Source organism: Lactuca saligna, chromosome 9 (assembly GCF_052625555.1).
Source record: "Lactuca saligna cultivar CGN05327 chromosome 9, ASM5262555v1, whole genome shotgun sequence".
Taxonomy (NCBI): Eukaryota; Viridiplantae; Streptophyta; class Magnoliopsida; order Asterales; family Asteraceae; genus Lactuca; species Lactuca saligna.
Window position 1 is genome coordinate 98,135,027 of NC_136425.1, and position 27,885 is coordinate 98,162,911.

Sequence of the window (27,885 nt, forward strand, 5' to 3'; positions counted from 1 at the left end):
TTGCAGCGCGCCCATCCTTTCTCTCCCAGAAGGGACCGAAGATTTTGTGGTGTATTGCGACGCTTCGAAGCAAGGGTTGGGTTGTGTACTAATGCAGAGGGGAAAGGTTATTGCATATGCCTCACGACAACTGAAAACGCATGAGGTCAATTACACCACTCATGATTTAGAACTTGGGGCGGTGGTCTTCGCTCTTAAAATCTGGAGACACTACCTATATGGTACCAAATGCACTATCTTTACAGACCACAAGAGCCTACAACACATCTTCGACCAGAAGGAGTTGAACATGAGACAGCGACGTTGGGTCGAATTGCTCAACAACTACGAATGTGAGATTCGCTATCATCCAGGAAAGGCTAACGTCGTGGCAGATGCCCTTAGTCGTAAGGAGTACTCTGGCCGAAGAGTGAAGTCATTAGCCATGTCAATCCATTCGCACCTATCGACACAAGTCAAGGAAGCTCAAATAGAGGCCTTGAAACCCGAAAACGTGACAGGTGAGACCCTTAGGGGAATGGACAAGAATTTAGAAATCAAGAGTGACGGAGCACGCTACCTCATGAACCAAATATGGACGCCCAAGTTTGGTGGACTTAGAGAGGTAGTTATGAGCGAGGCACACAAGACTCCATACTCCGTACACCCCGGGTCAGACAAGATGTATCAAGATCTCAAACAACTCTACTGGTGGCCAAACATGAAAGCAGAGATCGCTACATATGTGAGCAAGTGTTTGACTTGCGCCAAGATCAAAATAGAACACCAGAAACCCTCAGGACTACTCCAACAACCTGAAATTCCTGAGTGGAAATGGGAGCAGATTTCCATGGACTTCATAACGAAACTGCCCAAAACTCAGTGTGGCCAAGATACTATTTGGGTAATCGTCGATAGATTAACCAAGTCCGCTCATTTCCTACCGATCAAGGAAACTGATAAAATGGAAAAGCTATCGAGAATCTACATCCGAGAGATCGTACGACTCCATGGAGTGCCAATGTCTATCATCTCGGATAGAGACAGCAGATTCACGTCTAGATTCTGGCAATCATTGCAAAAATCCATGGGAACAAGATTGGACATGAGTACAGCCTATCACCCCCAAACTGACGGACAGAGCGAAAGAACGATCCAAACCTTGGAAGACATGTTGCGAGCATGTGTAATCGACTTTGGTAAAGCATGGGATGTTCACTTACCTTTGGTTGAGTTCTCTTATAACAATAGTTATCATACTAGTATCAATACTACTCCATTTGAAGCCCTTTACAGTCGTAAGTGCAGATCACCTCTATGCTGGACGGAAGTGGGAGACACACAACTAGCAAAAGGTCTAGTCCCTGATAGCACCCTCACTGGTCCAGAGATCATCAGAGAAACTACTGAAAAGATCGTGCAAATACGAGAACGACTGAAATCCTCGAGGGATAGGCAAAAGAGCTATGCCGACAAAAGACGTAAACCCTTGGAATTTCAGATTGGCGATCGGGTACTACTGAAGGTCTCACCCTGGAAGGGAATGATACGCTTTGGAAAGCATGGGAAGCTAAATCCTAGGTACATTGGACCCTTCGAAATCATTTCAAGGGTTGGTCCAGTAGCCTACAAACTCCGACTTCCAATAGAGCTTAACAAAGTACATCCAGTATTCCACGTATCAAACCTGAAGAAGTGTTTGTCCGACGAAACACTTGTAATTCCACTCGATGAGATCGAACTAAATGAAAATCTTAACTTTGTGGAAGAACCCATCGAGATCATGGATAGGGAAGTTAAACGAACTAAACAGAGTCGCATTCCAATAGTAAAGGTCCGATGGAATACTAAGAGGGGACCTGAGTTCACGTGGGAACGAGAAGATAAAATGCAACAGAAGTATCCACATCTCTTTCCCAGCCCCTAAGACTCTTCTTTTGTATTAAAATTTCGGGACGAAATTCCCTCTAACGGGGGGATGATGTAACAACCCGTTATTTCAAGTCAGTAAAAATCGAGTCCTGTAACCTTTTTGAGAAAAGAATTAGAATATCATCGAAAAATGAAGTATTCAAAAACTCTATTTGGAGTACACTATGTGGTAGTTATCGTCTTAAGGTTTCCAAACATATAAATAACACAAAAATCCGAGTTATAACGAAGAAGTTATGATCATTCTAAGTTTTCCGACAAAAACCGGCAATACGAAGTTGCGTAAAAACGCAAATTTCAATAAAACACTTTCCGACCTTAGGTGTCTAAATGAAAGTTGTAGATATCGTTAAACTACAAACATGTATAAAAAGAACGCTCAAATCGGACATCGTATGAATAAGTTATGAATTTTTAAAAAAATTCCTTAATCACGTCATTTTAATAAATAAATAATAAAAATAATTCCGGAATTTGCCAACGGAATCTAAATGAAAGTTGTAGATCGTAGTCTCACCTTCGCGGGGATATAAAGAACGTCAAAAACGGAGTTCGTATGAAGGAGATATGAATTTTCGAAGTTTGATAAATAATTTATATATAATTTTTATTAAAACTTCGGTATTATCCGAAGGGGAGTCAGCGTCCTCATCCGAGGTACGCGCTGCGTACCCCTGTACGCCCCGCGTACCTGAGGAACTTGGCCTCAAACCGTCCACGTCGCCCTATGCGAGGCACCCGACCCGCCCGTCCAACCCGCCGTCCCATCCGACCCAACAGCCTGAGCCGTCCCATCCGAGGCCGAGGCAGTCGAGGCTTCGGTCACGCATGATGCACACGTACGCGCTGCGTACGAGGCCTCTCAGGCCCCCCTATAAATAGCATGCGAGGGTTCCCGGGAAAATGGCCCATTCTCTCTCCTTTTGCTTGCGTTTTACCTCGTTTTCCGTGCTCGCACTACCCTGAAGCCCTGGTCATTTTGTGCAAGTCCCGAAGGTCAACTTTACTCCCGAGGAATCCCGAGATTTCCGAGGAAAATCCATTTCCTGAGACGAAACTCTGCCCGGTTTTCCATCTTGCTATCTTCAAACTTTCAAGTGAGTTCATACCCCTTTCAAACACACTTTAAATACATTTAAATGCTTTTATACTCTTTTAGGGGGGGATACAAGTAAACATACGGTTATTATCGTGTATTTTATAAAGTTTTACTTCACTTGTTTTATCGAATAAATCACTTGGAACGTATTTCTATTATGGAAAACTCTTGTCATACTTTGTGTGCATTAGACATTATACAAAGTATATAATGATTTCAAAGTACCTTTCATTGTTAAGTCTTTTTATACATACTAAAAACTTATGATTTTGCTTTGTCAAACATTGTGGAAAAGGATAAACTTTGCATACAAAACTATCACTTTAATACCGACTTCGTTGAGAATCCATGAGACATGTATATCTTCAAACGTTACTTTTCTTTATTAGAAAGTAATGTTGCAAGTCCTGTCTATAACCAGAGTCTCCCGTTCGGAGAATGTGTCAAATGTGTATAGATCTATACGGGAAGTCATGATCCCGCGCCCTGACTGTTAGCTACAGTCCGTCTTTTGGGGTGACAGTTGTCATAACGCTGCGACGCCTAAAGAACGTCGTTACAGGCATATTATGTTTAGTATGGTTATAAAACTCATCGGATATACAATTATTATGGTATTATGCTTTTATGAACGAGTAGCTATTAAAGCTATTCTTCATCTAACAAATGCGATCTTCGTATAGCTTTATTATATAAAACTATGACACAACTTTTGAACGTCGGTTTCTTGCAAAGTTTTGGTCTTAGAGACTGCCATTTATGTTAGGAAAATAAGAGATTTTCCTGGTGCAATTATTTACAACTTATAACACGAACATTCATATGCATTTCATACTTTTATAAGAAAATAAGGGTTTTTCTTGGGAAACACAACAACTCATATCTCAACCATTAGGGAAAATATGGGATTTTCTGGATTTAATACATTCACTTTCAACAAAACAAATCACAACTCTTTACATTTGAAATGTTGCGTTTTCTGGAAAATATACACCCATTTTGGAATGGCATCCAATTTTTCTAAACTACTTATGAACTCACCAACGTAATTGTTGACACTTTTTCTTTGAAATAACTTGTATTCTCAGGGAACCGCTAAGCAGGTTTGGCAATCAACTTTTAGGATTAATGCGCTGGCGTTAATTACTTCTTTTGAATGATGTTTATGTATTTATCTTTTGAACATGTAATGAATACAATTATGTAAACATCTTGGAAACTTTAATATATATGGTGGTGTGTACTTTCCTTTCTATGAACTGTTATGATACTGAATATGACGTCCTCCTCCCCCGAACGTTTCCGCCGTTCTGGTTTGGGGGTGTGATACATATGGCCCATTATTTTTGAATTTTGTTCATTTTAGTCCTTGAAGTAGTACGCGGGACATACCACTTGGTACGCTTAGCGTACTAGTTGTAAAACCAGTGGGTGGGGTGTGTCACTTGGTACGATTAGCGTACTGAGTTGATGGTGAGTCGAGACCTAGGTCACTTATGTTAGCGTACGTGTGCGTACGTTGGGCGTACGTGGACTTTAATGAAACCATAGTTTAGGGGTTTTGCACCCTATATAAGCATCATTATTCATTATAGTTGGCCTTCTTACCAGCCCTTAAAGCCCCAAAACCCTATAAACGAGTCGTAGCCTCCATTGTTGGGTGTTTGAGCCCTTACAGAGAATTTGTTGTTCATTTTGTGCATTTTGAAGGAGTTAAAGAAGCTTGAAGTTACTTAGCTTGGAGAGAAGGTCTTGGATCCAGAATCACCACCCTTTTTGCAAAGCTTTTGAGGTATCAAGTTTTCATCTTGACTTCTAGCTGTTTAGATCTCTTTTTGGGATGATTTGTCATGCTTTTGGCCATTGTTGGGTGGATTGTTGAGTTAAGTCATCCCAAGAACTTATCCTTTCATATCTAGGTTTTTCATGGGCCCCTTATGCTTAAAGGTGCCAACGTTATGGAGCTTAGGGCCTCATGCATGCATTAAATTACTTATTAAGTCCTTGTTGAGCTTAAGAGCTTCATTAAACCATGCATGAACGTAAAGTTAGAAACTTTACGTGGTAATCTAGCTTAAGGAAGTCAGATCTACATTAATGGGTTAAGAGCTGAAACTAAAAGGTGGCAAAACTGGAAGAGTATGCTGGGCGTACAAGCCTGTACGCGTAGCGTATAAGCCCTTGAGCCAGTACGCTTATCGTACATGTTAAGTAAGCCCTGCGTACTCAGCCATGTGGCTTTGCGAATTTGGGCTGTAACTTTGGGCCATGTTTTGGGCTTAGAAGGATGGGGTTTAGTTGGGCCATCTGAATTTGGGAGTTTTGGGCCTTGGTGGATTATTTGACTTTTGGTCCTTCTAGATTGTAAGATTAGGCCTTAGTCTTGTTGTAATTAATAATTTATTTAAAATAATTAATTAATAATTTTGAGCTTCTACTATAAAAGTTTAATTAGTTTTATAACCATGATTTCCATGGGTTAGAAACTAGTAGTTGATAAATACGCTATCTTTCACATTATAAAAATCGGATAAAATAAAATATTTCTAAAATATTCTTTTTAGCATTAATAAGTATAATATAAATGGTCAGAAAGAATTTAGTTGTTGTATTATCTTTTACATTATATTTATCACTTTGTGTAAATATATAATGTTAAGGTTGGGGATGGCTTATATGATATCTTAACATATAACTACCCTTTTAATACCCCTTTAATGCTAAAAAGTATTATTTTGATTTTCTTTCTAATATTACGATTGGAAATACGAAATGGATTATGTTAATCTAAATCGAACAAATAAGACAACTATTTTTGGATGGTTTCTCTAAAAGACTAGAACTGAGTAGATCAGTACAAAAAGATTGATCCCAAAAAAGACATAATCGTTGTGAGACCAACACAAAAATAATCCGGTTTTAAAAAAGACCAGTAACTAAAATTTATAAACATATCATTTTTGTGTTAATTTATATAATTATTAATCACACGTCATCTAACTTTTTTTTCTTTTATCAAACTTAATATCATTTTAATAATTTACTTTACGGAAAAATTTGATATCAAAAATACTGAAACTGAACCCCAACAGAACCAAAAAAAAAATGTGCACGGGAAGCCTATAAGACTGGATCGAAAAAGTCCAATCCTAAACCGTTCGAGACAGAGACCGAATCGTTTTTAAGACAGAATCCAAAAGACTTAACCATTTCAAGACATTGGGCTTTAAAAAGCCCAATAAAACTGAATTTCTTTGAGACAATCACAAATGCAAAATGGAATCAAAAATCAAAATAAAGCTTTAAAATGTCCATTTCTGCGCTTATTCCGATCGTCTCATCGTCGGCGGTTCGTCGGCGATTGCCATTAGTGGGTGCCTTTTGTTTGCTCAGCTTAGGTCTCCACAATCTTCAGCCATCACTTTCTCTCTCTTACAATCCCCTATCACGGTACCCTTCTCTCCGCTCCTCCAATTCCTAGGGTTCTTCTTTGCCCTAATTCGCTTTTGTATAGTGACTTGAAAAAATTGCTAACATCTTCAATCGGTTTAGGTTGAGTTTCGGTAGCAAAACGCAGGGATTTCGTAGTAGCGGTATAAGAATGGAAGCATCAAATCAAACGACTGTGCCAAGTATCGTTGTGTACGTGACTGTACCAAACAAAGAGGCAGGTTCGTTGCAGATAATTCGATTCTCTTGTTATTGTTCACTGCGAATTTTGCATTTGGATGAAACTGATTGATTTAAGCTTTATAAATTTATGATGGATGCTATCGAGGTACTTTCTTAACATTACAAACTCTATACAAGGGTTTATTTATGCTGATTATAAAAATGTTTTCTTCCAATCATGGTATGGAGACAGTAACAATTTTTCAAGGCTTTTTTGTTTTGATTTTGGAAAGGAATCAAAGTTGCTTTAAAACGGATACAAACTCTTTTACAGTTGCATTGTTTCTTTGTTCCAAACTTCTGAATGCTGATTTTGTTATGCTTCGTGCGTTCCTTTTGTTTAGGTAAGAAATTAGCAGCAAGCATTGTCAAAGAAAAACTTGCAGCTTGTGTCAACAGGGTACCAGGTATTGTTGGATATAAATTTTTAGAATCTTTTCTGCTATTTTATGAATTTCAACTTCAACAAGTTCAAATATTTTATTGATATTTTGATTGCTTTAAATAGCATATATCATAAAAGTTTGACCTTTTGACCTTTTATTTTCAATCACAGGCATCGAGTCAGTATACCTGTGGGAAGGAGAGGTACGATTTCTATTTTGGCTTATGCCCTATTTTTTTTATGTCCCATTTAGTGTTGTTTGTTAATAATATATAAAATATTTGAGAAAATATAACGACTTATATTCACGATACATAAAAGTGAGTTGAATATTCTTGTGTTGAATTTTCAGATACAAACGGATTCAGAGGAACTGCTGATAATTAAAACTAGAGAATCACTTTTGAGTGCTCTAACTGAGCATGTGAAGGCAAATCATGAATACGAGTAAGTGATTTTTTTTTTATTTTTTTTTTTTCTATTAGGTGTGGTAAGGATGAATGATGTTTAAAGATTATTTGAGAAAAAATAAATAAATAAGGTTAAATATATATAAAAAGTTATTTGATGTTGAAACTTGAAACAGAGTGCCTGAAGTGATTGCAATGCCTATAACCGGAGGCAGTGTCCCCTACTTGGAATGGCTCAAAAACAGCACAAGGGAGTGAATGGTAGTTGTGATTTTCTTTATATTATTATATATTATATATCATATGGTGTGAGAATGATGTCTGTAAAAATGGTCTTACTATGAATATGGTTTTAACCCTAATTAATCTGGTAGGTAAGAAATAAGATGATTGGACTTGTTATTTACATGGTCTTCCATGCTATATATATATATATATATATATGGACATTGTGATATCGTATTACCAAATTTTATGTGGGTTGTGGATCCGGGCGGGTCAGCGGTCTGGATTTTGTGACCCGCATACAAAAAAAGGGAAGGGAGAATGTGATTGATGGTAAGCAAAGCTGGATATGGTTTACTTTAAAAAACGCCAGAGTTTATGAACATTGCTTGAAATTATTAAACAAAATAATAAAATCAATATTTGTAGTAAATTAAACGAATGGTCTTTGTGGTTTGAGGTAAGTTGCCTATTTAGTCTTTAAACTTTTTTTTTTCAACTTTTTAGTAAGTTATGTTTTTTTGTAGCATGGTTGGTTGTGTCTAACTTAAAAAAAATACTATTTTGCCCTTAATAATTCTTTTTTATCTATTATATTATTAATTTATTAACAAATTTGTTTAATAAAATACCTTACACTTACATCTAAATCAGTTGCAAAAGAATAATAAATATATAAATAAATAAATAAAAATATGTGAAGCAAATAACCTACTACAAATTAGATGATAAAAAAAAAGGTCTTTGATGCAGTACACCAGATGCAAGTGGATTCAACAAACCCAAGATGCAAGATCGATTCAACCAACCCTAAACCTTGAATAATAGGCGAATTAAACTAAAATTCCCGTATATATTCGACTTATATAATACCCATTAATTGTTTGATTTTTTGACGAGGAATTTCATTGTAGAATAAATTGCACCAATGGTTTTGTTGTTTGTTGGTTTGCTTTCCAATTTCAATTCTATCTTTATGTATAACACAACCCCCAAATCACAAAGCAATAACGATTGTTGTTAAATTGTACTTTTTTCAGAAAAAAATTTGCGATTTGGGGCAATGGGTTGATGAAACTTCTGGTTTTGGGGATATTTGCTGTTTGGTGGGTTTTTTCATATGTTGATCTAGAAAATCCAGACTTATAGGACCCAAAGATCAATCCTTGAGCTTCAATTTTTTACTTTTTTCAAACGAAGCTTCAAGGTGCCTACTTTTTGGGTTAGAGCATCAGTATATGGTTTCAAGATTAGTATATTTTCATCGTTTTTTGGGTATGTTTTTCTTGGTTTTGAATTTTCGATTCCCCACCAAAGATAGTTCATGGTTTCACTTGTATGTATAACTCAAACGAGATGGAGGTGACAATCTACATTCTTGCAATCTGGATTTATGATTTCCGAATGTGAAATAGCCCAAATTCTTGACACAACATTCAATCCTAAATGGAGGGTCTGTTCATCTTCATCTAGTATTATGGGTGGTTTTTTGAACTAGATTTGGTTTCGGGTTTGGTTAAGTGTTGGAAAGTTGAGGATGTTGGAAGGGGGTGTAGTGTTGGAAAGTTGAGGATCATCCAACCTTTTTTTAAAAAGAAAAATATCATTAACCCTAACTGACCCAAGCCCTGGATAGTGATTGTGATTTGTGAAAGATGTCTATCATTCCATCATCCATTCTTTCTAATTTGAAATCGGCGTAGAGCATGGCTAGAAAGAACTCCATTGTTAGATAAATCTTCTCTAATTTTACCTTCGAATCATCCTTAATATTATTTATTATTCCTTTCATAATTTTTAACACCATCTAAATGTTAAAAAAAAAGTGTTATATTTTGCGGGTTGGATTGAATTTACACAAGAAAGAGATTGAAAGTAGAATGCAATAATAGAAAGAAATGAAAGTATGATGCTATAGTACACAAATAAATACAAGTATGTCGTTATTTCTTGCATTTAGCAAACAATTTCAGCATATAAAACAGATAATGTTGACAGAATAAGTTAGCATCATAGAAATGAGTCAATGACATACAAGTTCCAGTCTTCAACAGCATAAGTATTTAGGGCTCATCCAAGTCCTGTAGTACACCCAACATAAAAGTGTCTCAAGTCATTACACTATAGTACATTATTTAAAATTATAATTGATCTATTTCTTTTATAAAAATAATATATTAAACATAACAAAAATTTATTGAAACCTGTGCATCTGAAGTCCAAAGAGTGAGATTGTCCCTCAATAGTTGCATAATCAGAGTGCTATCCTTGTACGAGTCTTCACCCAAAGTGTCCAGCTCAGCAATGGCTTCCTCAAATGCCTACCCATATGGGAAATATATATATATATATATATATATATATATATATATATATATATATATATATATATATATATATATGAAATTAGTGCAATGTAACCTCTTAAAGAATTACTATTTTTGACCTTTCCACTAACCATGGTATAACTTTTTCAAAAGCTTTTCTTAAAAATTAACTAATCTATTTTTATTTTTAACTTTCTCATATGTTATACAAATGAGTGAATTATTGAAATCGTCCCTATGGTTTGGTCAAAATTACATGTTTGGTCCCTAAATTTTTCGTTGCACTTGGATCGTTCTTTTGGTTTGATTTTGTTGCATTTTTCGTCCCTAACATATATAAAGTTAGGGACCAAACATGCAATTTTGACCAAACCATAGGGACGAAAAATGCAACAATATCAAAGTACAAGGAGGATCCGACTGCAAAAAAAAAAGTTAGGGACCAAAAGTGCAATTTTGATCAAACTATAGCGACGATTTCAGTAATTTACTCTATACAAATACCCCTCATGATTTTTCAATTTTTAAGTCTCATCGTATTTTTGAAACAGATTAACTAATAACAAAATAAGAAAAATTAATATCTAAATATAACTAGGGTGTAAACTCAAGTGTTATGTAATGTAAGGGCGGAAGGGCCAAAATGGAAAAAACCTATAAGAGTATTATTAAGAGGTTGGAGCACCCCTCAAAAAAAGCTACTTAAAAAGCTTTCCAAAAGCTTATTCAAACAGTAAAAAGCTTTACAAAAAGCTAACATGCTATTAGGGTGCTATAACCAACAAATAAATACAATTATCAATTATGTTGCTATTTCTTCTATTTAGCCCATTAATTTATGAATCCTCTGTAATTAGTTTTGAATTACCCCTGCAGAATCATCATCTGCAGGAATCATTGAATGTGAAATTGATGCAACAAGCAATAACAGACATTAAATCCTCACAATAGAATAGAAGAAAATCAAGAAAAGCAATTCAAATTGGTATCCAGTTTACCTGTTTTGCCATGCTACACGCCTTGTCAGATGAATTCAGAATCTCATAGTAGAACACCGAGTAATTAAGTGCCAGACCCAATCTTATTGGATGTGTTGGAGCCAAATCCACCAGTGCAATATCCTTCACCACACAACAATATGTTAACAAGATTATATAATCTACTGTTCTTCAAGTTCAATTAGAAGATTCGAACATATGTAAAGCAGAAAAGTGAATCTATATACAAAATTGAACAAAGTAGAAGATTGGTAAATCAAATTATAGAACAGATCTTGAGGATTGAAGAGAAAACCTACCTGAGCAGCTTTATAGGAGTTCATAGTAGCCTCTGCTGATGCCTTTCGCTCATCTCCAGCTTTAAATTCAGCCAAATAACGATGATAATCTCCTTTCATCTTCAAATAAAATACCTTCGATTCACCGGTAGATGCCGATGGCACCAGATGCGAATCCATGAGCTTCAATATTCCCGAGCACACATCCGATAGCTCATCCTCGACCTTAGATCTGTAGTCCTTGACAAGCATGACGTGGTCATCGTTTTTTCGGGACTCCTCCTTTTGTTCGATCGATGAGACGATTCGCCAAGCCGCTCGAAGAGAGCCGATAACGTTCTTGTAGGCGACTGATAAAAGGTTACGCTCCTCGACAGTCAGCTCAGCCGCCGGCGTCGTTGCAACGACGAGCTTTTCCATGGATTTCACCATCTCTTCGTACCTCTCGGCTTGCTCCGCAAGCTTCGCCATGTACACATACTGCTCTCTCGTTAAATTTTCCGGCATGGTGATGTTGGTTGTGAAAGAGAAAGAGAGGCGACTGAGAAAATACTGTGGGATTAGGTGTTTGGCGGTATGTATTGGATCGGGTCCCAGCAGTCGCTGTCAGACCGATTAAAAACAATCGACGCTGGAGAAGAAGACAGCGCGACTGCTAAATATTAGCCACACGCACTCTCAAAAGAAATCCCAAACCACCATGGCTACACAAACACAAACACAAACACAAACATTTGATAAAAACTCTTCCTCTAATTCATCCTTTATCATTGATTCCTAAGACAAGCGAAGCTTTGAATTTCATCAAATGGCTTCATCTGCTGCTGCGTTATCAGCAAACAGCTGTAGCACAAACATGAGGTTACGATTCTTTAACAACGATCCTTATAGGAAGCAACAGAAGCAGAATCTCAATTTTTTTAAAATTCGAGCTTCCTCCTCCGATGAGCAAGAAGACTGCAATGTTGAAGAATGCGCCCCGGACAAAGAGGTATTCTCTTATTGAATCTGTTTTGAGGTGGATTTTGTTTTAGAATTGTTTCATTTCATAGTGTATGAATACAAAAATGACTTTTCATTTGAGTAATTTTTTGATACTAATGATTTTAAATTTAAATTTTAAGTATGCATTTTATCATGAATTTAACATCTACCCTAATATATCTCTGGCAAAATACCTACGTTAGTTTATTATTCGTGAGAACCATCTTTATAAAAATAATTAATTTTTATAGTAAAAATTTATAATTATTAATCACTTTTTCAATAAATTATTAATTAAACATGATTCTATAGGATTTTCAATATAGAAATACAATTAATTATCTATCGACAATCATAATCAAAATTTATTCAAGACAAATTTAAATTTCTTCTAAAAATCAATGATCAAATAAATAATTGTTTAATTTATTATCAACATTAATGTTTTTTAAAAAATAAAAAAATAATGAGAAATGACAAGTGTCATTTTTATACAGCATTTGAAAAGAAAACATAAATTATGAGAAAATTACAAACGATACTAATAACTATTCTTTTATTAGTAAAGGAAGATATTATTTAGTATGAGCCATTATCAAAATTTACTTCCATAATTTTAAATTCCTATCACCTTTGAAAGTATAAAAACGGTTAAACAAAAGAAATAACAATCTACTTTCATTAGAAAAGTGTATTATAGTATCTACTTTCATCTTATAGCATTCTATTTTGAAAAAAAACTACCAATCAATACTTCTATATCAATGTCAACCTAATACTAAGCACTTTTCATTAGGGGAAAACAAAATTTGCAAAAACCGTAAAAAAAAACCGAAAAATTGAAACCCAACATAAAACTGATGGTTTGGGTTCCAATTTTTCAAAAACCAAAATATCCAGTTTGGTTTCGATTTTAGGAATTAGAAAGCCGCAAAAAAAACCGAACCTCACAGTATAAATTGCTTAGAAATATATTTAATTTATAGATGTTATATACAAATATGTGTAGTTTTATAACAATTAGTAGCATGGCTAGTTGGTTAAGGTAATGAACATATGCATTTGAGGTCTAGGATTCGAATCTCTTTAGCTTATTTTACTTGATTTTTAGTTGTTTTAGTTTACTGATCCCACATGGATGGGGTAGTAAAAATCAGTCTTCCTCTCTCCTAATAAATATATTGGTCTATTTGCAAACTTCTAAACTACATTACATCTAATCCCACAATACCTTTAATCTATATACAAGTAAAGTATTGGCCTCCAGTGTAAATAAGAGACATCATATGATATCTTCCTACAAGGTATTTGTTTCCATCAGGTGACATGAAAAAATAAGCAAGGAACATTTGAAGTGATGGATTCTTGCTGTACTAAATGTGTATTAAATGGCTTCTTGTTTTAGCTAAATTTCTACTCTAAACAGTTATAAAACTAATAATGTCATGGGCTTTGTGTTGTCATTCATCCAATCAAATTTCTTTTTCCTTGTACTTGGTGAGTCTCTCATCACAGTTACCCATTTGATTATCCTCAAGCTTCCTACCACTACATGCATATTATAATTCAGACGAGTTTCAAATAATATCCAATGTCGTTCTATATATCTAAGAATTAATGTATTCATTTTGTTTCATTTGGGTTGTGTTTGTTACATAGGAAAGGAGTTAACAAGTTTTCTAGTGCTAGTTTCTATGAGAAGGGCATTCATGTCTTTTTTACATATAGGAGATCGAGCCCGTGTCCCTCTCCCAACTTGTTTCACTACAAAAAATGCAATAGGTGTCCTATTCGGTCCCCAGTCCATTGTTTACCAAGCCCCAAACACACCTTTTTCATATTTTTCAGTATATACGTAACATAATAGACGGGGTATTGATGTTAACCTTTATTTGTGAAGTAAAGGTTTAACATAATAATAATAATAATAAATATTGAAATTTTAATTTTTACAAGGCCAACATCTTGGAGCCTTAGGCCCCAAAAAATGACAGATGGTCTTGTACTGTGTTTGACATGTGTTGGATTGAATATGTCAATGGAACAACTGTTGTCAAATGCCATCAGTGTAAGAAACAAGGTCTAACAAATTCACACATGTTTCGGTTTTTTTGTAAAAGAAATATATTGAAATCGGTTTTTTTGTAAAAGAAATAAATTGAAATCAGTTGAAGTTTGATAGATTGCATGATAATTTATAGTAGCAAATTGTGATAAATATCGGTTGTGGAAAAATAGGTGGGGAAAGTGAGCATGGAGTGGTTAGCCGGGGAGAAAACCAAAGTGGCGGGAACATTCCCACCTCGTAGACGTGAATGGAGTGGTTATGTTGAGAAGGACACAGCTGGTCAAACAAATATATACTCAGTTGAGGTTAGTTATTCCAAGGTTTTTTTTTTACCACTTACAAAAACAATTCATGTAATGAAATGAAAATTCACAATTTGCTTTAATTTTATTTGTAGGTAACTTTTATTAACATAAATTTTAAAATTATAATTAAATTTCATGTACTGTACTTCATTTTTTTTCAATTCTAAAAAAATACTTCGTAAAACTTCGAATTCTATAAAAACCACTATAGTTTGGAATTTGTTTGGACTAACCACTCAGAAGGGAAAAAAAAATATCGTATTTAACCATTAAGAATATTTTTTTCTACAAAACCATCTTCAACCAGAAAAATCATCTTCCAATTGCTTTTTACAGTCAATTACCGGAGAAAAAATTGTGGTTTTTTTAAAAAAACAATCGGTGAATATTCTTTCAGTGGTTCAACTAAAAATAAAGTAGAGTGGTTTTTAATTTTTATGGAGTTCGACCAAATTATAATTCCAATTTCTACATGTTAATATATATTTTGTTATTACATTCCTAGTTGAGTTTAATGGGGGGTTTTTTATGCTTAATTTTTATTTTTGTCACGAAACTCCATTGTAACATATAATATAAAAAAAATGGTTCATATCCTACAATCTAAACCAAACATGAGAGCATGTGATAAAAATGAATAATAATTTGATAGTGATGGTGCAGCCTGCAGTTTACGTGGCAGAGAGTGCAATCAGCTCAGGGAGTTCGGGTACATCTGCAGATGGAGCCGAAAACACAGCAGCCCTAGTTGGTTTCTCAGGCATTATTGCTGTTGCTGCTGCATCTGTGATACTCCTTCAAGTTGGGAAGAACTCGCCTCCTCCAATAAAAACATTCGATTATGCGGGCCCCTCCCTTAGTTACTACATTACCAAATTTAAACCTTCAGAAATTGTCCCAACACAAGCTTCGGCTGAAACACCAGAGAGCTCAGTCGCAACGCAAACTTCAGATGCTGTCATGTCATCAACTTCAGCTGAAACACCTGAGAGCTCAGTCTCAGTCCCAGTCCCAGTCCCAGTCCCACAAATTGATTCGGAAGCTTCTATTGATTCTACCACGGATGCAGTCACATCAACTTCAACTGAAAACTCGGAAGAGACTGCTATTGCGACTCCACAAGCATTAGAGGTTGAGGTAGGATCAGGATAAATTATAGCGACCTATTATGGTTGTTCAATTTTTTTTCTTTCTTATATGTAAGTTAAATGAAGTTTCCATGTATGTGTTGTATACTTTCTGCTTTCTTCATCTTACCGATCCTAGCATTTTCTAGTATGATTTAGATTTACCTCACATTTCGGTAAGTAAGACTAGAAACCGTTGCACTAAAATTGATATACATAACCAACAATAATGACTCTACAAGATTTGGATTTTTTTTGGTTTTGGATTCGTACTTTTGTCTTTATTTTGATAGATCTAATTTCTAATAAGCACGATTTGGTAATAATATCATGTTATGTGAGGTCCTGGTTTCATCAAGGGTTAGGGGTGAGCATAGGCGGGTATCCGTCATATTTGACTGGAATTGGAACCACAACCGGAACCGACGGTTTCTAGAAAGTTGGAACCGGAACCGGTGATACCGGTTCCTAAAATATTGGAACCGGAATCGGAGCCGGCGGGTAGCGGTTCCAAAATCAGGTATCCAGTTCGTTAGTTTTTTAGACTTTTAATATCTTAGAAAACCTATATATTTTGCATACTTACAAAAAAAATAATTATCAATAAAATCAAACTAGTCATTCATTAAGCATCAAGAAGTAAGAATCGAACGATAAATGTAGCATAACTCTAAAAAACATGTGTGACCCATTTAGATAAAAAAAAAATTAATCACGCAGACGTACTAACATTTTTTGTGTGCAGACATCAATTTGATGTTAAATTTGAAAGTAATTAATTTACATCACAGTAACAATTATATAATAACAAATCAAACTACTCACTAAGTCTTTCATAACTGTGTAAGTCGTTTAAATTACCATATATATATATATATATATATATATATATATATATATATATATATATATATATATATATATATATATATATATATATATATATATATATATATATATATATTTAGGGTTTAGGGTGTTTATAAAGGGTTTAGGGTTTAGGGTTTAGGGGTTAGGGTTTAGGGTTTAGGGTATAGGGTTTAGGGTTACCCTAAACCCTTTATAAACATCTAAAGTTAAAGGTTCTTACGGTTCTTAACATTTTTTTGTTCTCATTTGAACCACTCCATATATATATATATATATATATATATATATATATATATATATATATATATATATATATATATATATATATATATATATATATATATATATATATGGCGACAATTACCCAACGGTTAACAGTTCCAAAAAACTAAGAATTGGAACTGGAATCGCATAAGGCAGTTCCAAAACTTTGGGAACCGGAACTGGCAGTTCCGGTTCCTAAAGCGGGTACCATGTTCCGATGCTCAACCCTATCAAAGGTCGTGTTAATTATACCTTCTATTATTATTAAATATCATTTATATAGATTTGACAAAATTACATAAATGGTCTGTGTGGTTTCTAAAACTTACATGGTTGATCCTAAACCACATGAAATGACTTATTATTCCATTTTAATTTCTTTTATATTTTTTCTTAACGAAATAGAAATTGACAAAATTGAAAAAGCAACCCATCCTAATCTCATGATCCATAAAATTTATGGAGGCTCACATGAAAAGATGACATTTGAGCATAAAAATTTTAGTTTCTCATCTCTCTTGACTAACTCCTTAGTCGATCTCTATTATTCTAAAGGTTAATCTTCTAACATCAACAATTTTGAAATGTTCGGCGTGAACCATTAAAGATAATTTAATTTGTGACAACCCGATATTTCAACTCTTTGTAATGGCTTAATAGGTCAAGTATTGTAAACATTTTTGAATTAATAAAATTAACTTTGATAATAAAATGTCCAAAAAGTTTCTATTTAAATTCTTCTATGCTTAAATATCATTAAACCATGATCGTACGTAAAAAGACGCCAAAATCCGACTTCGTATATTGAAGTTATGATTTTTCTAAGTTCGGCTTAGCAACAGACAACTAAAAACTCGAATCGGATATCGAGCGACTTTTGGCCGGAATGACCTAAACGAGAATTGAAGGTCTCGACAATAGTATTTCAGCGGTAAAAGGTCTGGCAAAAACCGACGTCAGATAAAGAAGTTATGAATTTTTAAAGAAATTCCTTAATCACGTCATTTTAATAAATAAATAATAAAAATAATTTCGGAATTTGCCAACGGAATCTAAATGAAAGTTGTAGATCGTAGTCTCACCTTCGCGGGGATATAAAGAACGTCGAAAACGGAGCTCGTATGAAGAAGATATGATTTTTTGAAGTTTATTTAATAAGTTATAATTAAATTTAAATAAAAAATGTTGGTAATATCCGAAGAGGAGTCAGCCTAGGGCCGAGGTACGCGCCGCGTACCCTCGTACACCCCGCGTACTCGAGGCCACGGCCTCGGATCGTCCACGTCTCCCCTATGCGAGCCTACCCCCCCGTCCCGTCAGAAACGCGTTGCAGCCGAGGATGCGGTCAGCAGTGACGTCCTGTACGCGCCGCGTACGTGGGACTTTCAGCACCCCTATAAAAGGGATGCGAGGGCTTCCGAAAATTTTGCTCATTTTCTCTCTTTCTCTCACGATCTTGCCTCGATTTCCGTGCCCGTTCAAACCCGAAGCTCTGGTCTTTTTGCTCAAGTCCCGAGAGTCGATTTTACTCCAGAGATTCCCGAGAAAAATCCGTTTCCCGAGACGAAACTCTGCTCGGTTTTCCATCTCGCTATCTTCAAACTTTCAAGTGAGTTCATACCCCCTTAAATCAACCTTTGAAATGATTTTAAATGTTTAAATACTTTATGGGGGGATACAAGTTAAATACTTATAGTTATTGCTTCGATCACATGTGATTAATAACTAGGAAACCAATGATTTTATCACTGTTCAAACTGTTTTACTTCAAAATGTTTTACAAACTCTTTTACTTATCAAATGCTTTTATTTAAACTTTGTTTTACTACTTATAAATTGCATGCCCATATATGTATAGATATATAAGTAATGTTTAAAGGGCTTAGGAAGGCCATCCGCCCTATTTCCTTTTCGCGCACTGAGATGTGGTCTGGTGGGATTTCGGGTGACCATCCGAGGGTCGTTTCAATATTAGTTATATATCATATATACATGTACAGACATAAAAGTACTTCCATATTCATACTTATCAATACATCAATAGCTAGTTACCATCGGGGTAACACAGAACATATACAACTATACTAGAAACAGAACATATACAACTATACTAGAACGAGAAACATTACATATACATGAACACGTTAACAAGTGTGATCCACTGTATCGGTGCATGCCTTAAATGTCATGGCCCGAGTTGTAGCCAGAATTCTCTTGGAGGGAGAGCGTTGAGTTTGTGTATAGATCTATATTGGATTGACTATCCTACACCTTGCTGCTAGCTACAGCCGGACCTGCAGGTCTGCGGGTGCCAAACGTCATTCCGTTATTACGACCGTTCTTTATGTCGTTGTTTTCAGTCGATAGTATGGTGCAATTATCACATTATACCTTAATATAAATCCGGTTTAAGGTAGTTAGTACAGCAGTAGTTCCTATAAAACAAAACTACAGTACTACAATGATTTACCCATTACATTTTAGTGATAACCTCACTTAAACTATAATGTACAAACTATATTTTGTTAAAAGATAGTTACACTGGGGAAATTACACACTTTTACATCAAACGAGCATACGAAATAGTTAAGCCTTGGTAGAAGGCTACTTTAATAGAAAATATAGGTTTTTCTGAGAGATTCAAACTTTTACAAACATATACATACAATTTACAACTTATACTTACGACAGGTTCAAACGTTTTGATAACAAACATCGACACTAAAATACTTATGAATTCACCAGCTTAATGCTGATAAACTCTTTCAAAATAACTTGTATTCTCAGGTCATCAGTAGACAGGTACCGATGCCAGCTTTTGAGAAGATAGAGCGCATTCAAGACTCATCATATTATTTTGATTTACATTATATTTTTGGTGTCTAAAACTGTACAGAACACGCTTGTATTAAAATTATATATTTAATGCAATGGATGATGTTGTTTGCTTATTTACATTTACTGTGTTGTGATACTTTACATGACGTCCTCCGCCCCAGAACGTTTCCGTCATTATTGGTTTTGGGGTGTGACAGATTGGTATCAGAGCATTGTTTATAGTGAATCAAGTATATCAACCCATAAAAGATATACTAAACTATAAACCCATTTGGGATTAAAACACTCTGACCAAGAGTCTATACTTTAACTACTAAAATAGTTAATTTAGTATACTAGTCTGCATTCATACTAAAACCAGTGTCACAACGACAAGAGCAAAAGTATTACGATTGTTAAATATCACAGGTAAGCTAGGGGAAGTATGGTCAGTCCTGGGAATGGCATAGCCTGATCAACTATGCTGGTCCGGGGAGTGATTAGCATATGCCCTAGAATGGTTGTGATGTGTTAACAAGTCTAAAAACTTACCAACAATTCCACAAAAAGATCAGTAGAACTTAAACTTTAAATACTATAGGTGTATTTTGTACTACTAGTTACACGTATACTATATTCTTATACCTCTCTTCTCACGTAGATCTAAATGGCTGGAGTCCATCACGACGACCTGTACTTTACAAACGAAGGCAATGCCGGGTGGATCGATGAAGAGCCCGAAGTTGAGCATCCAATCCCTTTGGATGATCACCTCGCAGAAGGCTTTTCTAATGGATCCGACTCCGAGCCTGAAGTCAACAATCTACCGCTTGTAGGTCAAGCCCCGAACAATAACCCTCGGCCAGTTTTTCCAGGTCCTACTCCCTTGTGGGAAAACAACTTGAATCGTTGGAGTGATGAACAGGGTCAACCCTTACCATACTGTGGGGACTGAACCTTTTACAACGTCAGCGATGGTGGCTCTGCTGACCGAGCTCTGCCAGTCATTATCCGCAGAATAGCTCGTAATGTTGAGCAAGGTCTAGCAGCCATCGACCGGGTCATGGAGATTGATGCCAACTCAGGTGTCAACACAGTCCGCATCCGCCGTCTCGAAGAAGACATGGAACGGACCCGGAGAACCAATGAAACCCTACAGCAACATCTGGTTGCCTCTCAAGCAGAAGTCATGGTACTTCGAGCTCGTCAAAGGGCTCATGAGCGACACCTTCAAGAGGTGGTCCGTCAAATGAGAGACCTTAGGGTTCTCCCGAGGAATATTCATCGTCGTTAGATGATGTCTTGTACATCATTATCTTTTGGGTTAAGGATTAGCCTTTAACATCTGTGCTCTAAGTAGCACTTATCTGTAAAATATTCCTAACTTTCAGTATTCTAATTAGGAATCTAAGAACTGTCAAACTTTTCTATATGGTATGATGTAAGACCTACTGTTAGGTCGATTTTCCTTGAACTTATTACATCAGTAATACCAGTATTATTGAAATCTATCTCATCTGTGGGAAAAATCTATACACTAGTGCTTTCCTACTAGTATTTCTTATTGTAATTTCAAACACTCATTCAACTGTTGGGCTATGGTTAGTTAGTCCATGTGTCACTCTCACGTTGCTTACAAATTGATTCTTACCATTTTTCTTATATTTATAAACTTATAGCTGAAAGATGCCTCCTCGCAAATCTCCCAGGAATAATCCTGCACCACCACCTCCTCCGCCTCCGGTCATCGATTCTGTAGCCCTGAATGCTGTCGTAGCTGCAGCAGTGGCAACTGCCATGGCACAGTATCACTCTACTGATGCCAGCAGAGGTGGAACCCTTGTTAAATCCATTCCGGTTGAAACCCCTGTGCGCTCGCGAGAGTGCTCTTACAAGGATTTCACCAACTGCAAGCCGAAGTCCTTTCATGGGACCGGCGGAGTCATTGCCCTCTCGCAATGGTTCGAGAAGACTGAATCAGTCTTCGAAATCTGTTCATGCCCTGCTGCGAGCAAAGTGAAATATGCCGCATGCACCTTGGAAGGAAAGGCCCTGATGTGGTGGAACGGCCACGTTAAATCTCTAACTCTCGTCGTAGCCAACGACATAGGCTGGGAAACGATGAAAGACCTCATGATTGAGGAATACTGCCTGAGGGGCGAGATCCAGAAACTAGAGCAGGAGCGTTGGAGCCTGACCATGAAGGGCACCAATATTGTTGCTTATACCGCCAGATTCAGCGAACTGGTGGCCCTCTGCCCTAATATGGTTCCCACTGAAGGGAAAAAGATCGAAAGGTACATATGGGGGCTAGTGCCTCCGTATCAGGGGAACGTCCTATCATCAAACCACGCTACCTTCGACAGTGCCAAACGACTGGCACAATGACTCATTGACCATGGGGACAAAACCCCTACAACAACAACAACGCTAGCCATCTCAGAACCCTCCAAACCCGCTGACACAAAGCGGAAATTCTGGGATGAAAAGAAGAAGCAACAGGCTGCCAAAAAGCAGCAAATTATGGCAATACATGCCGCAATAACCCCTGCTGCTGCTACTACTGCTCCGGTGGGTGGGTATGCTGGAAGTTCGCCCAAGTGCAACAAATGCAACTACCACCACAACGGCCCCTGCCGTGAAATGCAGTGCTCTAACTGCAACAGGAAAGGACACACCGTCCGTTTCTGTAAGTCCCCGGCACGACCTATCAACCAAGTCCCTGGCTCTGGCGCGAGCCCGACCTGCTATGGATGTGGCGAAGCAGGCCACTATAAGAGGGACTGCCCCAAAGCAAAGAATGCTGGTGGAGCGGGAAGGGTACTAGCTATAGGCCACGGGGAAGCAGTTGTTGACCCGACAGTGGTGACTGGTACGTTCCTCCTCGATAACTCCTATGCATGCATTCTATTCGATAGTGGAGCGGAGCGAAGCTTTGTAAACCATAAATTTGCTCGCATGCTTAATCAACCACCGCACGCACTCAAAGAACTATTCACGGTAGAAATGGCTAATGGAAAAACTGAAAGTACGAGTAGCATACACGTAGGTTGTACCCTAACTCTAGATAACCATTCATTCCCAATCGACCTCATGCCAGTCTCAATAAAAAGTTTCGACGTTATCATTGGCATGGATTGGTTAAGCCTTCATCGCGCCGACATCATGTGCTACGAGAAAGCAGTCCGTCTAAACCTTCCGTCTAACGAAACTCTTATAGTCTACGGCGACAAACCCGGTGCAAGTCTTCGCATCATATCAAGTATTCAAGCACAGAAGTATCTGCGTAAGGAATACCATGCATTCCTTGCTCACGTCGTCGACACGAGCCTCGAAACGAAAGAACTAAAGAACATCCATGTAGTGAGCGACTTCCCCGACATTTTCCCAGAAGAACTACCCGGGTTACCTCCGAAACGATAGGTCGAGTTCAGAATCGACTTAGTCCCAGGAGCAACCCCAGTAGCCAAGTCGCCCTACCTCTTAGCACCGGCTAAGATGCAGGAACTCTCTGGTCAACTTAACGAACTGCTCAGCAAGGGCTTAATAAGACCAAGCTTCTCACCTTGGGGAGCACCGGTCTTGTTCATTAAGAAGAAAGATGGATCATTCCGTATGTGTATTGACTACAGAGAACTGAACAAACTGACGGTCAAGAATCGTTACCCTCTGTCTCGCATAGATGATCTATTCGACCAACTGCAAGGGGCGAACTATTTTTCTAAGATTGATCTGAGATCCGGATATCACCAGTTACGAGTGCTAGAGGAGGATGTGCCAAAGACAGCCTTCCGAACTCATTACGGACATTACGAGTTCGTGGTGATGCCATTCGGATTGACCAATGCGCCCGCAGTCTTCATGGATCTGATGAATAGAGTATGCCGACCTTACTTGGATCAGTTCGTCATCGTTTTCATTGACGACATCCTGATCTACTCCCGAAGTAAGAAAGAGCATGGCGATCACCTGCGACAAGTTCTAGAGACATTACGAAAAGAGAAGCTTTATGCGAAGTTCTCGAAATGTGAATTTTGGATCCGGAGAGTCGAATTCTTAGGACACGTGGTAAGCGAAGAGGGAATCCACGTGGACCCATCCAAAATTAAAGCCATTGAGAACTGGTCAGCACCTAAGACGCCTACAGAAATTCGTCAATTTCTAGGTCTCGCTGGCTACTACCGCAAATTCAGTCAGAACTTCTCTCGAATAGCGAAACCTCTTACAACCCTAACCCAGAAAGGCATGGCCTTTGACTGGGAAGAGAAACAAGAAAGAGCGTTCCAAACACTCAAATGAGCCTTGTGCACCGCACCAATACTATCCCTTCCCGAAGGGATAGAAGACTTTGTAGTCTATTACGATGCATCGAACCAACGGTTCGGGTGTGTCCTGATGCAGCGAGGTAAGGTCATCGCCTACGCCTCGAGACAGTTGAAGACACACGAGGTTAACTACACGACCCACGATCTTGAACTAGGAGCAGTGGTGTTTGCTCTGAAGATCTGGAGACATTACTTGTATGGAACGAAGGGCACTATCTTTACCGACCACAAGAGTTTACAACACATTTTCGATCAAAAGGAGCTCAATATGAGACAACGATGGTGGGTCGAGCTACTCAGTGATTACGAATGCGATATTCGTTATCATCCGGGTAAAGCCAACGTAGTAGCTGACGCCCTAAGTCGGAAGGAATATTCTGGTCGCAAAATCAAGTCATTGTCAATAACCATCCATTCACACTTGTCTAAGCAAATTCAGGAGGCTCAACTTGAAGCCATGAAACCTGAAAATGTGACGGATGAATCCCTTAGAGGAATGGACAAGAATTTAGAAGCCAAGGGTGACGGAGCCTTATATTTCATGAGCCGGATCTGGACACCGAAACACGGTGGTTTTCGAGACTTGGTCATGACCGAGGCGCACAACACTCGGTATTCCGTCCACCCAGGTTCAGATAAGATGTATCTGGATCTTAAAAAGCTATACTGGTGGCCTAATATGAAAGCAGAGATTGCTACCTTCGTGAGTAAATGCCTTACTTGCGTAAAGGTTAAGGTCGAGTACCAGAAGCCCTCTGGTTTATTGCAACAACCAGAGATCCCGGAATGGAAGTGGGAGCGGATCACTATGGATTTCATAACCAAGTTACCCAAGACAACGGGTGGACTTGACACCATATGGGTCATCGTTGATAGATTAACCAAGTCTGCACACTTCCTGCCTATCAAAGAAACCGACAAGATGGAGAAACTTACGAGAACATACATTAGGGAAATCGTACGGCTACATGGTGTACCTATGTCCATTATCTCCGATAGAGATAGTAGGTTCACCTCAAGATTTTGGCAATCACTACAACATTCCCTAGGAACAAGGCTGGACATGAGCACAACCTACCATCCTCAAACCGACGGACAGAGTGAGAGGACCATCCAAACACTGGAAGATATATTGCGAGCCTGCGTGATTGACTTTGGGAAGGCATGGGATACTCATTTACCCCTTGTTGAGTTTTCCTATAATAACAGTTATCACACGAGCATCAAGGCTGCTCCATTTGAAGCTCTCTACGGCCGAAAGTGCAGATCCCCTCTATGTTGGGCTGAGGTGGGTGATACCCAATTAGCTAGGGGACAAGCTTCCGACAGTACTCTCACCGGTCCGGAAATCATTCGGGAAACGACAGAGAAGATCGTCCAGATCCATGACCGATTGAAAGCCTCTAGAGACCGACAGAAGAGCTACGCTGATAAACGAAGAAAACCTTTGGAATTTTAGGTGGGATACCGAGTCCTTCTCAAAGTCTCACCCTGGAAGGGCTTGATACGCTTCGGTAAGCATGGGAAGCTTAATCCTAGGTACATAGGGCCTTTCGAGATTCTTGCGAGAATCGGTCCTGTAGCTTACAAACTCAATCTACCGCAAGAACTCAATAACGTACATTCTACATTCCACGTATCTAACTTGAAAAAGTGTCTATCCGATGAGACTCTTGTAATCCCACTCGACGAGATCGAGATCAACGAGAGCCTCAACTTTGTGGAAGAACCAATAGAAATCATGGACCGAGAGGTCAAACAAACAAAACAAAGTCGCATACCCATCGTGAAGGTTCGTTGGAACGCCAAACGGGGACCTGAATTCACATGGGAACGCGAAGATCAGATGAAACAAAAATACCCTCATCTCTTTCATGTTCACTAGTGTCTTTACTACTTTGAATTTCGGGACGAAATTCCCTCTAACGGGGGGATGATGTGACAACCCGATATTTCAACTCTTTGTAATGGCCTAATGGGTCAAGTATTGTAAACATTTTTGAGTTAATAAAATTAACTTTGATAATAAAATGTCCAAAAAGTTTCTATTTAAATTCTTCTATGTTTAAATATCATTAAACCATGATCGTACGTAAAAAGAACGCCCAAATCCGACTTCGTATATTGAAGTTATGATTTTTCCAAGTTCGGCTTAGCAATAGACAACTAAAAACTCGAACCGGAGATCGAGCGACTTTTGGCCGGAATGATCTAAACGAGAATTCAAGGTCTCGACAATGGTATTTCAACGGTAAAAAGTCTGGCAAATACCGACGTCAGATAAAGAAGTTATGAATTTTTAAAGAAATTCCTTAATCACGTCATTTTAATAAATAAATAATAAAAATAATTTTGGAATTTGCCAACGGAATCTAAATGAAAGTTGTAGATCGTAGTCTCACCTTCGCGGGGATATAAAGAACATCGAAAACGGAGTTCGTATGAAGAAGATATGATTTTTTGAAGTTTATTTAATAAGTTATAATTAAATTTAAATCAAAAATGTTGGTAATATCCGAAGAGGAGTCAGCCTAGGGCTGAGGTACGCGCCGCGTACCCTCGTACGCCCCGCGTACTCGAGGCCACGGCCTCGGATCGTCCACGTCGCCCCTATGCGAGCCTAAACCCCCGTCCCGTCCGAAACGCGTTGCAGCCGAGGATGCGGTCAGTAGTGACGTCCCGTACGCGCTGCGTACGGGAGTACGCCCCGCGTACGTGGACCTTTCAGCACCCCTATAAAAGGGATGCGAGGGCTTCCAAAAAACCCGAAGCTCTGGTCTTTTTGCTCAAGTCCCGAGGGTCGATTTTACTCCCAAGATTCCCGAGAAAAATCTGTTTCCCGAGACGAAACTCTGCCCGGTTTTCCATCTCGCTATCTTCAAACTTTCAAGTGAGTTCATACCCCCTTAAATCAACCTTTGAAATGATTTTAAATGTTTAAATACTTTATAGGGGGGATACAAGTTAAATACTTATAGTTATTGCTTCGATCACATGTGATTGCATTAATCACATGTGATTAATAACTAGGAAACCAATGATTTTATCACTGTTCAAACTGTTTTACTTCAAAATGTTTTACAAACTCTTTTACTTATCAAATGCTTTTATTTAAACTTTGTTTTACTACTTATAAATTGCATGCCCATATATGTATAGATATATAAGTAATGTTTAAAGGGCTTAGGAAGGCCATCCGCCCTATTTCCTTTTCGCGCACTGAGATGTGGTCTGGTGGGATTTCGGGTGACCATCCGAGGGTCGTTTCAATATTAGTTATATATCATATATACATGTACAGACATAAAAGTACTTCCATATTCATACTTATCAATACATCAATAGCTAGTTACCATCGGGGTAACACATAACATATACAACTATACTAGAAACAGAACATATACAACTATACTAGAACGAGAAACATTACATATACATGAACACGTTAACAAGTGTGATCCACTGTATCGGTGCATGCCTTAAATGTCATGGCCCGAGTTGTAGCCAGAATTCTCTTGGAGGGAGAGCGTTGAGTTTGCGTATAGATCTATATTGGATTGACTATCCTACACCTTGCTGCTAGCTACAGCCGGACCTGCAGGTCTGTGGGTGCCAAACGTCATTCCGTTATTACGACCGTTCTTTATGTCGTTGTTTTCAGTCGATAGTATGGTGCAATTATCACATTATACCTTAATATAAATCCGGTTTAAGGTAATTAGTACAGCAGTAGTTCCTATAAAACAAAACTACAGTACTACAATGATTTACCCATTACATTTTAGTGATAACCTCACTTAAACTATAATGTACAAACTAT

At 37.7% G+C, this 27,885-nt stretch overlaps 3 protein-coding genes across 3 annotated transcripts; 2 read left to right on the forward strand and 1 right to left on the reverse strand.

Moving 5' to 3' along the window:
• Window positions 1–6,284: 6,284 nt before the first annotated feature.
• On the forward strand, window positions 6,285–7,883 carry CUTA (Nitrogen regulatory PII-like, alpha/beta). The gene is made up of 6 exons (XM_078972351.1): window positions 6,285–6,460; window positions 6,563–6,681; window positions 7,027–7,089; window positions 7,239–7,270; window positions 7,420–7,514; window positions 7,654–7,883. The coding sequence occupies exons 1-6, from the start codon at window positions 6,318–6,320 to the stop codon at window positions 7,733–7,735; spliced, it is 534 nt and encodes a 177-aa protein (XP_078828477.1). The 5' UTR covers window positions 6,285–6,317; the 3' UTR covers window positions 7,736–7,883.
• A 1,708-nt stretch (window positions 7,884–9,591) lies between these two features.
• On the reverse strand, window positions 9,592–11,866 carry LOC145014498 (14-3-3-like protein G-BOX factor 14 kappa). The gene is made up of 4 exons (XM_078972880.1): window positions 11,327–11,866; window positions 11,028–11,150; window positions 9,907–10,023; window positions 9,592–9,783 (listed from the first exon to the last, which is right to left on the reverse strand). Exons 1-4 carry the CDS (start codon window positions 11,810–11,812, stop codon window positions 9,766–9,768), a joined length of 744 nt encoding a protein of 247 aa, XP_078829006.1. The 5' UTR covers window positions 11,813–11,866; the 3' UTR covers window positions 9,592–9,765.
• A 132-nt stretch (window positions 11,867–11,998) lies between these two features.
• Window positions 11,999–15,940, forward strand: LOC145014497 (proline-rich family protein). The gene is made up of 3 exons (XM_078972879.1): window positions 11,999–12,296; window positions 14,528–14,662; window positions 15,326–15,940. Exons 1-3 carry the CDS (start codon window positions 12,114–12,116, stop codon window positions 15,812–15,814), a joined length of 807 nt encoding a protein of 268 aa, XP_078829005.1. The 5' UTR covers window positions 11,999–12,113; the 3' UTR covers window positions 15,815–15,940.
• The last annotated feature ends 11,945 nt before the right edge of the window (window positions 15,941–27,885 follow it).

Bases quoted from the DNA above. Each gene is read 5' to 3' on its own strand.
- CUTA (XM_078972351.1), top strand. From the start codon at position 6,318: ATGTCCATTTCTGCGCTTATTCCGATCGTCTCATCGTCGGCGGTTCGT. The intron at 6,461-6,562 runs GTACCCTTCTCT...CAATCGGTTTAG, and splicing joins TCTTACAATCCCCTATCACG to GTTGAGTTTCGGTAGCAAAA. The intron at 7,090-7,238 runs GTATTGTTGGAT...TTTCAATCACAG, and splicing joins TTGTGTCAACAGGGTACCAG to GCATCGAGTCAGTATACCTG.
- LOC145014498 (XM_078972880.1), bottom strand. From the start codon at position 11,812: ATGCCGGAAAATTTAACGAGAGAGCAGTATGTGTACATGGCGAAGCTT. The intron at 11,151-11,326 runs GTAGGTTTTCTC...TGTGTGGTGAAG, and splicing joins ACTCCTATAAAGCTGCTCAG to GATATTGCACTGGTGGATTT. The intron at 10,024-11,027 runs GTAAACTGGATA...CCATATGGGTAG, and splicing joins CGTGTAGCATGGCAAAACAG to GCATTTGAGGAAGCCATTGC.
- LOC145014497 (XM_078972879.1), top strand. From the start codon at position 12,114: ATGGCTTCATCTGCTGCTGCGTTATCAGCAAACAGCTGTAGCACAAAC. The intron at 12,297-14,527 runs GTATTCTCTTAT...GTGGAAAAATAG, and splicing joins AATGCGCCCCGGACAAAGAG to GTGGGGAAAGTGAGCATGGA. The intron at 14,663-15,325 runs GTTAGTTATTCC...GTGATGGTGCAG, and splicing joins CAAATATATACTCAGTTGAG to CCTGCAGTTTACGTGGCAGA.